Source organism: Boleophthalmus pectinirostris, unplaced genomic scaffold (assembly GCF_026225935.1).
Source record: "Boleophthalmus pectinirostris isolate CB_2022bp ecotype Guang Dong unplaced genomic scaffold, ASM2622593v1 HiC_scaffold_3, whole genome shotgun sequence".
Classification (NCBI taxonomy): Eukaryota; Metazoa; Chordata; class Actinopteri; order Gobiiformes; family Gobiidae; genus Boleophthalmus; species Boleophthalmus pectinirostris.
Genome location: NW_026571299.1, coordinates 20,031,880 through 20,043,847, shown reverse-complemented (window position 1 = coordinate 20,043,847; position 11,968 = coordinate 20,031,880). Strand labels below are relative to the sequence as shown.

The 11,968-nt window shown below is 39.5% G+C and overlaps 1 protein-coding gene across 2 annotated transcripts; it reads right to left on the bottom strand.

Annotated features, from left to right (window-relative positions):
* Positions 1–660: 660 nt before the first annotated feature.
* On the bottom strand, positions 661–11,840 carry sfmbt1 (Scm like with four mbt domains 1). Of its 2 annotated transcripts, none has more exons than XM_055160753.1 (21): positions 11,516–11,840; positions 8,655–8,715; positions 8,481–8,575; positions 7,884–8,127; positions 7,107–7,195; positions 6,450–6,702; positions 6,062–6,159; positions 5,874–5,975; positions 5,296–5,455; positions 5,121–5,203; positions 4,772–4,898; positions 4,517–4,630; positions 4,275–4,317; positions 4,137–4,204; positions 3,850–3,989; positions 3,299–3,408; positions 3,019–3,194; positions 2,532–2,710; positions 2,209–2,433; positions 1,943–2,071; positions 661–1,707 (listed from the first exon to the last, which is right to left on the bottom strand). In XM_055160753.1, the coding sequence occupies exons 2-21, from the start codon at positions 8,677–8,679 to the stop codon at positions 1,567–1,569; spliced, it is 2,601 nt and encodes an 866-aa protein (XP_055016728.1). In that variant the 5' UTR covers positions 8,680–8,715; positions 11,516–11,840; the 3' UTR covers positions 661–1,566. The 2 variants fall into 2 exon arrangements, with proteins under 2 accessions (XP_055016728.1, XP_055016729.1); XM_055160754.1 differs by lacking the exon at positions 11,516–11,840 and adding an exon at positions 11,295–11,376.
* Positions 11,841–11,968: the final 128 nt, after the last annotated feature.

The following is an 11,968-nucleotide window of genomic DNA, read 5'->3' as shown; positions in this document are numbered from 1 at the left end:
TATCCGAATGTTACACCGGAACCCTTGTCACGATATGAATGTATGTTATGATATGACGTTGTGCTATGTGACGTAGTGTACCCATGTTTTGTTTTGTTAACTATTCTTGTATCCGAGGCCGTGGTTCTCAACCGGATAAAGGTGGCTTGCCCTCTCCGGGTCTGTAGAGACCCTGTCCCAAGTGGAGGAGTTCAAGTATCTCGAGATTGACAGCTGGATCGGTGCAGTGTCGGCAGTGATGCAGTCGCTGTATCTGACCGTTGTGGTGAAGAGAGAGGTGAGCCGAAAGGCAAAGCTCTTGATTTACTCAGTCTACGTTCATACCCTCACCTGTGGTCATGATTTTTGGGTAATGACTAAAAGGACAAAACCGCGGATACAAGTGGCTGAGATGAGTTTCCTCTATAGGGTGGTTGGGCGCTCCCTTAGAGATAGGGTGAGGAGCTCCGTCACACGGGAGGAGCTCAGAGTAGAGCTGCTGCTCCTCCATGTCGAGAGGAGCTAGCTGAGGTGGCTTAGGCATCTGTGTTCCGGGCGTGCCGCATCGGAAGGAGGCCCCGGGGAAGTTGTATGTATGTTGATGTTTGCAAAAAATAAAACATAAATAAATAATAATAATAATAATAATAATAATTACGCTATCTGAATAAAAAGTTATTTTATTCAATTTTACTTGTGCTAGGTGGAAAACACCCTAACAAAACTGGAAAAAAGACTTCAAACATCACAATCTAACATAAGTGATCTTGTTGATGAGCCAGTTAACAGAATGGTTTACAATGTTTAAAGTTAAAATTGTATTACAGCTATCACATTTTACTTCTATAAGCATACTGTTACACTATAAAATATTTAAATATGTACAATATATACACACACAACATACTAATATAACCATATACACTAATGGTTATGCTTGTGCTTAGAGAGCTGTAAACATAGCAGAATAAAAAAAAAAACTTAGCAGAAAAAACAAAACAATTAGAATTAGAACATCACATATAAAGGAACAGATGGGAAAACAAAACAAAAAAAATCACATGTGTGGGATTCACACACAAAAATACCTCCGGTGAATTTAGTTAATCAGTTCTGGTGTTAATGGTTGTTGCTTCTGACAGTGGTCAACATTGGAGAAATTTCATTTTTACTTGTCACCCTAATGTAGCATTTATCTCACCTGCAAATTAAGTTTCATGAATGGAAATTTAAAGGAAATTTAAAGAAAAATTTGATGTGTGTAAATCTTAATATGAACGAAAATTATATCCAGTTCCTGAATATCTTTTAACAGAGGAACAGTGTCAATAACACATATTTCATCATATCATATACGAATTATTGCCTTTCAACACCACATTGATTTATATGTAGATTTCTTGCTCCCTAGTGTGGATTTGGATAGATTTTTTTTTTTTTTTAATCTACACACATGCTAAATGTTTACACTTTATACACCAAAAATAGTTTGATTTTCCACTGTGCATCTTGTGTCTGCCTTGAACAAATGACCTGTGTGCTGATGTTTCCTTTGTAAAGGATCTGCTGCCATTTGTTTGCCATTAGTTACGTAGCAAACTGTTGATAAAATGCCAACTTTACTCTCTCAATGTGGTGACAAAGCTTGATGGCTGGTCCCAGCTTTAGATCCATGCACTCCTGAACAGTGGGTAGATTCAGCAAAAGCAAGGCTTGCCCATCAATTTCCTGCAAACACATGTACATTATTGTAAACTTCTGTTAACAAATTAACAAACTTGTGTGCAATTCAAGTAATAGAAAAAGCTCATTTGTACACATTTTTTCATTTAATTCTTCTGAGGAAGCAAAACATGTCAACATAAAAACAAACCGTTTGGTCACACACAAAGTTGTAGAACTTTATGACACATTGCTAAATTTATGGTTTAATATTAGAACAGAAAAAAGACTAGATTCATACCTGGTCCAAGAAAATCCTAGCCAGGGGTGCACAGTCTGTAGTCCTGATAAAGCGCACTACATCAGTAACACTCCACTCCAGGGGGCTGGTGTCCAAACACAACTTCTGAGGGGGCTCACTCTTGGAGGTCTATAAGAGTGACATTATCTTATACATTTCTTTACATTTTAGTGACATTAACATAGTGCTGACAAGAAGCCAAGTCATTGGTTACATAAAGATAATAACAATAACAATTGATAAAACTAAAATAAAAACAGAATTACTTTTGGTGAAGGAGGGTGGTTCTCATCATCAGAGAAAGACGGTGAGCGGGGTTTCCGGCGGCGGCGCGTGAGTCGTGGTGTTGCCGGTGGAGACGGGGATGGAGTTGTTGGTTGAGATTTACCAACTGATTGCTCAGAGTCATCTTGCATGTCATCTTGAAGCTCTGATCCAGAGTCATCACTCAAAGAATCATCTTCATCAAGATCCTCTTCCTCTCCACTTCCCTGTTGCCAAAGTGAACATTAGGTAATCATAGTATTTAGTCATATTCATTTTTTTCCCATCAGGTGCTGAAAACCAGAAATGATCGTTCATCCAGTACCTGTGGAGACCCAGCTGGGGTGTTATCAACAGACGCCGAAGAGCGTCTCTTCTTATGAACAAAGAGCTGCTTCCTCCTCTTTCTCCTCCTTCCTCTGCGCTTAACTCCACCCTCCAAGTTGGAATGACCCCCAGGAGGACGACCAACCCGCTTACTCTTCTTTTTTCCATAGTAATATGCTATGGTATTATGATAAAATAACAAATGTCAAATTAAGACATGCATACACAACCACCTGAGAGGTTTTGATTTATCTCTGACCATTATACTGTATTGGGTGTGATATTTATAACAGACATTTTTCTTTATTATTTGGGCTCGGCACCTGGTGCATTACAAATAAATAAAACATTCATTCATATATACAGAATCATTGGAGGGAATAACCCTCAAACCTCAAATGCAGGACAATACAGGATTACTAATGAATCACTCAATATGCAACTCTGAGTATTATATAAACTGAGTTCTGTTGGATGACACCTACTGTATTTGGTCTTTGTCAGAACTGAGCAGTTCTCTGAGCAGCGCTCTAGAACCATGCGAGGCCCAAACAAGTTTGGACAGCACTCCAGCTTGATACATGTTTTTCTGCAGAAATCAGCCACTCTGTCTGCAGTGCGGACGATTTCCACTGTGGCCCGATAACTCTTGCCCTTGTACCTGATGATTAAATGGAAACACTGAGGCACTTTTAAATGCTGCATGTGTTGAACAAAGCAGCCTTTTCTAAGCAGAACAAAATAATTAACTGGTGTTTTCCTCACTTGGCTTTAAGTGTCTCTCCATGGCCTTGCCAGCGGCTCTCCTGGTCCAGCTGCAACTCTCGCAGAACACGGCTTGGCTTGTATGCAGAATTTATGAGCAGAGTTAATACCTGAATAGAAAAAGGAGCAGAAGATAGAGCTATTATCTTATGACTTTAAATACTGATTCTCAGCCTAATCTAATGACAGCTCTTTACAAACAGCACACCCACTGAGTTCTTTCCCCAATGTTTCTCTTGCTCAAAGTCAATGATGCAATGATCTTTATTTTACATATGGTGATAATGTGACATTCTGGACAAAAATCATAATAATTTTGGTGCAGAATCTAACACAGCCCTCCTCCTCTGGACTGATCCACACTCAGCACTAGGGCCCTGGGAGTATCACCTCTGGTGTGCATGTGTGTAAAGAGTCATATATATGGTTAAGATTGATGTATAGTTAATTCTTTTTTTTTTAACATATCACTAAGAATTATAGGGCAAAACAGCAACCTTACTTTAAGCACAAGAATAAATGAGGTAGACATTACAGGGCCTCACTCTCACCTCTTTCAAAACAAGGATACAGTTTCCAGGACCAATGAACTGAGGCAGCTCAGCAATGCGCCCTTTATTAAGGTATGGCCCAGAGAAGCAGCGATGGTTGAAGTAGATTTTTGGACAACAATATTTTCCATTACCCTGCCCTGTGCATCAAAAAACACAAACATGCAAGTACACAATTACATTATCATCTACTGGCTCATATTTAAGTACGTTAACTTAGGATCAGTAGTCTTTGGACAATAGACCAACTCATCGCAGGACTGTCCCTGACAGAGACACATACTCACCTGTTTCTGATTGGTTCGCTATTTGTGGTTTCACATCCTCAGGTGTAGAGGATTTTGGTTGTACTCTTCTGCAAAGTATTCATAACTTAGTCATAATACATTGTAGGGTTTATTCACCTAAGTTCTTTCTATACTTACTGCTTCTCCGGCTGGACCACGGCAATCTTCCTCTCTTTCTCAACTGGAAAAGGAAGACATTCTTATTATGTCAAATTCACAGATTATAGGCCACAATGGAAGTGTCTAGTTCATAACATAAAGCCCAAATATTACAAAAATAAAATTAAAAATAATAACATAAAAAATAAAGCATACCTGCATATTACTACATCAATACTGTCCGATGATTTGAGATCAAAGTGAAATGGAAAGCAAGTTACCTGGGGGCTTAATAGGATGGACGAGCGGGTATCCGTTTGTCTCACACCAGCTGACTGGAAAGATGTCAAGAGAGTCAACGTGAACTATCAACTCAGGCATTGGTGTTTTAAGTCCTGAAAACAAATAAAAAACAAAGACACTTACTTGCCTTTGAAATACGTGATGACATACAATAAAAATATTGTAAAAGTAATATCAAATCTCACTAAGCTTTTACATTCATACATTGATTCACATAAACCAAAAGCCTTCACCTTCCAGGCTGAGCCAGATGTACTGGCCTTTCACACTCGTGACTGTAGCCACATGAACATTCTCTGGTGACAGTGGATTGACTGCCTCTAGTTTCATTCCCTCTTTAAAGCTGTGTTCAGACTGTTCCTAGAAGATAAAAGATATATACAGTATGTCTATTTATTAAAAAAGAAATGGCCAAGCAGTTGAGAGACAACATCAACATGAGGTTTTTGTTTTCTATCAAATATTTTTTCGCTAAGTGTTCAGCTCCCTGAATGTCAACATTTTAGACACAATAATAAGGAAAGTTGTACAGCAATCTGCAGAGCTAAGCACACCACAATGTGAATATGAATCATAACTTACAGTTGGAAAACACTGTTGAGGTGCAGCCTCTGTCCCATACTGTTTCAGGTAGTCTGCCCAATCAAAGTCTGGGCCCTGGTACCCTAAACATGAAAAAATACATAAAGCAAAATGGGGAAACATGAGCATACAAAATGAAATGGGAGTTCAGATCACAGAATCAGACTAAACAAACCTGGTGGTGGGCAGAGTGTCAGTCCATTTTTGAGGCTCCATTGAGCTGGAAAGATCCCTGGACTGTCTCTGTGGCACAGGAAGGAACGTCCTGGATTCTCAGAGTCCTCCATACCACAAAGATCGTCCATTGTCACCAAGAAGTACAGCTCATTACAGATCTATAATACAAAGTGAAAAGCAGGTTCAGATAAGCATCATTTAATCATTATAAGTGACAATAAGAGGCTAAAATGTTTTTATTTACAATTTGTGACAGTGCTTAAACTATATGTACATTCTGTAATTAGTCATCTTAATAAAAGTTTATTGATAACTGAACACTGCAGCATCTTTTATCAATAATAATAAGGAACCAGGGACAAAAGATGTTTACAACTTGCTTACAAGGTCAATGTATCTTAAGATGAATCACTTCAGTGTTTAGCTATGTAAACTGTTTGAAATAAACCACTCGTCAATGATGTAATGAATAAAACTGGAAATTAGTCAGTAGCATTTAGATGTGCATGTAAGTGTAGATTCAATCACATTAAACAGAGGAAAGTCAGCTTGAGTGATGTAGATAGAGTCTGTTACCTTGGTTACAGAAGCAGGTCGGATTGAGATGGGAGCAGCAGGGTCAACAGCCTCCAGTTTCATCCCTTCTTTAAAAGTGTGTGGCAGTATGACAGGCTGATCCTAAAACAACCAAAAAACACATACACGTTGGAACATATCCTCACTCTTTGAGCTCTCACATTACACATCAGGAAAAATAATTCTACCTTTGTCAACTCTGCTGTGAGAGCATCATCTTCAGGCAGTTCACGGATTCTCTGTTTCACCTCCTCCCACTCTTCCTCTGTCCGCAACGCCAGTAGCTCTGAATAAATACACAAACAATAATATAATACATAAAATATAGATTAATACCAAACAAATGTAAAATACCAAACAGAAGTATTAATGTTGGCAGACAACATTTGACCTATCCCTAGGACCTCGACAATTAAGAATGATAGCACTGAAATCTATATACTAAATAAATAGCATGATGTGTTTTTTTTCTGTTCAATAATGGACCGTACTTGAAATTTAAGGATCTTCTTGAAAAATCCAATCCAAAATAAATGAACAGATGAATATATTTTAAATTGCATGTGAATGACTAACCAGAGGGTGGCTTGAGGGTATAGCTGTTCTCCTTTGCCCAGCCAGGGGCGTGGATGCGTGGATGAAGGTAGAACAGCCACAAGGTCGCTGGTGTATCTGGCAAACCCTCAGTGCCCACCAAACGCAGTTTGAGTCTTCCACCGACATTCTCCTCCACCTCTGCTGCCCAGGCCTGGCCCAGCTCTACACTATCCTGGAGCTCCACATAACAGCCTGTATTCAGCAGCTCCATTGGGTCTTTCCCGCGTAGGGGCTAAGCACAGAGGAAACCACAGCAATTAAAAGTGAACACATGGATAAAACTGCAGAATACAGGAGTCTGATGGTAAGGAATTTGAATTTGACACAGATGAGCAGTATGTGTAAAAAAAAAAAAAGGCTTAATCACTGAAGAAATTAACAGATCATTTATGTATGGTTCCATTTTATCTAAACATTAGAGAAAGGCATGCTTTCAGCTATGCAATCACATATTTAACTGCACACTGCTGAACCAATAAATCAAAATGAATTTCTTTCAGGTTAGACTAGATTTTCTCCTACATTTGAAAAGAAACTGTTTAGAAAGACTAGCACTACTTTAGCACTATTGACACAGGACTGAAGGACAACTGACTACACATCTTAAACACAGAGTGAAAAATGTGAAAGCCATACCAATTCGAGAAGGTTGGCAGGTGCACCACACTCTTCTGCCAGAGCCTTTTCCAGCAAAAGCTCCCAGTCTTGGTGCTTCTCACAGACAGCTGCAATTGGAGAAAAATCCTGATTTTAGTCCTGGTTTAGACCTAGTTTAGACCTAGAATTAGAACTGGTTTCGACCTGATTTTAGTCCTGGTTTAGTTCTGGTTTAGTTCTGGTTTAGAGGTGCGGGCCGCGCTGCACACGGGACGAGACGCAGCCCACGCAGCGTATACAAGACAAAAAAAGTGATGCTCCAAACTATAGTAGGAGTAGGTTGTCAAAATGGCGACATAATTTCACAGCTAATACATGCACGCACAATTACTGATATCAATACTGCTGCAGATGTGTACAGATGTGGACCGTTATTTTTTTCTTCACGTGTGTCTCACCTCCTCAGTGGCTCTTTCACGCCCCCAGGGGAGGCGCGTCTCACCTATTGAAAACCGCTGATCTATCTTAAATTATTGCATTCAATGATGTAAGAAATAGAGGTAATAAGAATTACATTTGACATTGTCTTCTTTGGAAAGCTTTATTACTACACACTTTTGTTATAATAAAGAAAGACCAAGTCTGGGACTAGGTCTTATGTTTCAGAGTTGATTTGAGAGACATTTACTTTAAATACAAGGTTGTAATCAGATTGTGCTGACTGTGTTTATGCCAGGTTCCAGCCCCTCCTGCATTCAAACAGAAAGTAGAAGCAAGTGACCCACAGGCTGCCAGATGTCTTGATCCAAAACTCACCCTCAGGTGCCCTCATGGTCTTGCCGTGCTGTCGGCTCCATCCCAGTGGGTGCAGGTCAGCAGTCATGATGTCGCACCAGAAATCAGCCCGCCTGTCGTCTTGGTAACCCTCATATCGGAGCAGGAGTAGTTGCCCACAGGTAGTGATGATGTTAGCAACCCAGTAAGGCTGGTCAGGCTCACTGCGCAGACATACCTCTAGCTTCATACCAGGGGTAAGTCCTGTCTGCATGTCCTGGTCCACCTAAGACACATATAATATAATAAGGAAACTGTCTAAAACATAATTTTATTTGAGAACATTTTGGTCATGCTTTCATGTGCAATCTAATGCTTATGGTTTTTGGTATTGCCTCTTCTTACCCACAACCAAAAACACTGTTGAAAATAATGGTAGTAGGGTACAGAAATAATTACTTTGGGGGCAAGTAACATCAGTTTGAAACCAGTAGCAGAGGTTTCTGTGCTGTACAACTGATAACTATAAATATGGGGAACCTTTTGCTTCCTGTTTGGCTAATAATTAGACTAAAGTTACTGCATAGCCTGTATTTATACAATACAAGCAGTGAGTGAAAAGGCTTGGAAAGCACTTACATGTTTAAAAGCATGATGTGGTACGGACAAAGCCCCCGTCTCCTCAAGGTAATCGTCCCAGTTAAAATCTGGCACATCTTGAGCAGAGTCTCCCCCTAAACACACAAACAATAATCAAAAACACATTTATAAAAAAAATATTTTCACCATTACCAGCTGTCTGTCTGCTCTTACCCGATTCCACTGAATCCTGACTCATGCTGGTGCCCCCCCAAAGGCCGAACAACTTCAAGGACTGCAGGGAAACAAAGGCAGTCAGTTAAATGGAAATGGCTGAGTCTTCGAGAAAAGCGGCTGCTTGTTACAGTTTTACATAATTATTAACCAATATATTACGAGTAAATAAAGAAGATCTCCAGCCATTAAAAAACGAAGGTGGTACAGGTATCCTCGTAGATAGAAGGTTAGTAGGGCTGGGAAAGTGTTTGGGGTAAGAAATTGGATAAATGGCTCAAAAGGTTTATATAAATTTGTTAAAGTATGTTTGTTATTCATAAAGAAATCACTCACATCACGATTGATTAATAGGCAGAATTTCTGTGTAATTTTTGTTTGCCCAGCTTGTGATGAGAACAGGATGGAGTGCATCACATGTTTTGTTTACATTACTGGATATTTTGATTACATTTTGAGACACCGTTTTAATTTAGGATATTATATTTATCTATATTATATCTGAACAAGTTGATACTGAAGAAAAACAAACATCTATAACAGAACACTTGTATAAGAGTACATGGTAATTAAGAAATATTTTATTTATTGTTACTTTCGCTTCGGTGTTGTTAATTAGCGTGGTATAGAAGTTGGTATTGAGTATCAAGCTATCATGACAACTCTATTGAATCTGATGATGAAACTGTTTAATGGTCAAAGATTCAGAGTGTGAAAGAGCAAAGGGGATGGCAGGGTGTCATGGTGGAGGAGAACTTTAAGTCCATTCAGAATGCCTGTCAAGCTTATCATTGTCACATGTGATGTCTCTATTAAATTCAGGGGCACAGTCAGAGTGCACCCCCTCCAGACCACCCCCTCCAGACCGCCACGTTGCCACGGTGACCTCTGTCACACCCGGGATGAAAGCTGCCTTTGACCCACCACCCCATCCCAGACTCCTCTTGTCACTCTAGCTCCACCCATCAGTGCTTCAACACAGTCCAAGAGGCCTTGCTGTGACCCTGGGGCACACCACAGACTTTGGAGTGCAAAAGAGAGCAACTGACGTGATAAATAAAGGGGATATTTTTAAAGCAAGGTTTTACTGATGCACCACACCACTACACACACCTCATTATGAATAAGAAGGTATAGAAAGTCACAGTGTTAAAACTTTCTAAAAGTCTAAATTAAAAGTAAAAATTTAAGTAAAAAATGATCTGCAAAGTCAGACGGACACATAACAATCCAGTTATTGTTTTCCTTCTTTTTTCTTTGTACTAAAAGTGTTTCGTTCAAAAAAATCAAGCAACCCATTAACTCATATAAGCAAATAGCGTAATAATTGCCCTTTTATGTGCAATAATGCATAGTTTTAACTGCCACATCACCCTGTTGAATTTTGAGAACTAGTGCAAGAGTGGTTTGAGCACCCCAAACAGGAAAACATGCAACTTCCCCAGAGAGTGTAGTTGTCTATGGACAACTCAGACATGACGAGGGAACATTAAAGTGAAAGTCTTCCATTCTGTGGTTTTGTCAGCACTTAACATACAAATAGCCTATCAGCCTGTAAGCAGTGATGGGAAGAATACGTTGAAAATGTATTTAGTTACAGAATATTAAATTGTATTTTGTGATGTAGTCTATTACATGGTCCAATCACAGTACTGTGTTCTGAATATTTTACATCAAGTTGTATTTAAACTATTGTGTAAAGATGCAAACAATGAGCCTTTGTTATGAGTTTATTTATGACTATTTGGAGAAGGGAAAGTCACATATGCACTCATCACAAGAGCTGTGTCTCTTTTTTCTCAATAATATTTTGAAGCCTAACTTGTGTGATCAAGTACTGCCATGTATTCCTTTGCTTTTAGAAATGAAAAAGTAATGGTACCAGAATACAGGCAGTCAAAATTCGTATTCAGTTACTTCCCAACACTGCTTATAAGACAGAATTTCAAAGTGTTATACGCTTACTGGTTTGAGTTATTGATGAAGCGTACCAAGAGAATGCCAATAGGCTACAGCTACACATTTAATATCAACAAACCTAAGCCACATGGGCATAAACACCCAGGATAACACATAAACCCACTGCAGATTATAGAAGAGGAGTTGTGTACAAAAACCAACCAGGCCCGCCTATAAATTTTAATCTAGCAGCCTACGTATACAGCACAACACAAATTAGGCGAGTTCCAGGACAGAATGGGGCACGTGTGTTGCACGATGCAAAAATGTAAACACTCAACTGACACCAAGATGCCAAGTGTCATGTTATATGCAATGAAGGCGTTGATTTTGCTTTAGGTATACTAATGGATTAATAAGATAAATAATAACAGCCTAAAAACTTCCTCACACCTTACACAAAACCTCACACAAACGCCAAGTACAATTATTTAGACAAGTCAGTGACACATTATATACACAACACAGCAAGCATAGACTGCGATGCACTGCTATTATCAGACAACAGATTTCGCGACAGTCAATAACGCAATGGCTTCCCCGCGCCTCTAACTTTCACATTGAGGCTTGGGCGTGCAAATTCAATGAAACACGACAATCCGGATGTTGTTTTCACAGCCAATACTGCGATACTGCTGAATAAGTGTGGTAGTGGATCCTCAGGACACATGGTAAATTCACCTCTGTCCTAGTCAAGTTACTGAACGTCACGACTTGGCCAGGAGCAGCTACGAGCACTAAGCAGCAGCAGCAGCAGAACGGGCGCTACACTCGACACCGACTCATCTTCTTGAGAGACGGGAAAAAAGGCGAGCGCAGAACCACAGAACAAAACATCACTTGCAAATAGTATACCACAGCACAAGGTAAGTGAATATTTAGTCGCCAATTATGCTACTTACCCTTAAGTAGTTTTTCTAAGTCGATTTTTAGATGCCCGTACTCTCCGCCTGCTCGCACACCACAGCAATACGAGGTTGGCGAATACACCCAGCGTCAGCCCCGGTTTAACCCTTCAAAATAAAAGACTTGCGGCCTTGGCAACATCTCTCCAAAGTGAATCGACGCCGAACCAAACTAAATTATGGCTTTTATTTTATTCTTTGTAGATGATACGAAGCGCCATAATGTGCTAATTAAAATGCTCTGATCATTATCATAAAAACTAGACCAAACCTTTAGGCCTACACAATAATATGAAAAAGCGTTACTGAAATCACTTTTTCTTATTGCTGTTATCCACCTCATTGAGTTAAGGGGTCAGATTCAGATACGCCATTGCTGGATGTGTAAAGATAAATCCTGCCATTTCCGTTGTAGCTTTTGTTAAGTGTCACCAACTTGACGCGCTTTAC

Coding starts and splice junctions, on each gene's coding strand:
- sfmbt1 (XM_055160753.1), bottom strand. CDS start 8,679: ATGAGTCAGGATTCAGTGGAATCGG. Junction 6,703..7,106: donor CTGCCAACCTTCTCGAATTG/GTATGGCTTTCA, acceptor CTCTGTGCTTAG/CCCCTACGCGGGAAAGACCC. Junction 2,434..2,531: donor CCCCAGCTGGGTCTCCACAG/GTACTGGATGAA, acceptor CTTTGGCAACAG/GGAAGTGGAGAGGAAGAGGA.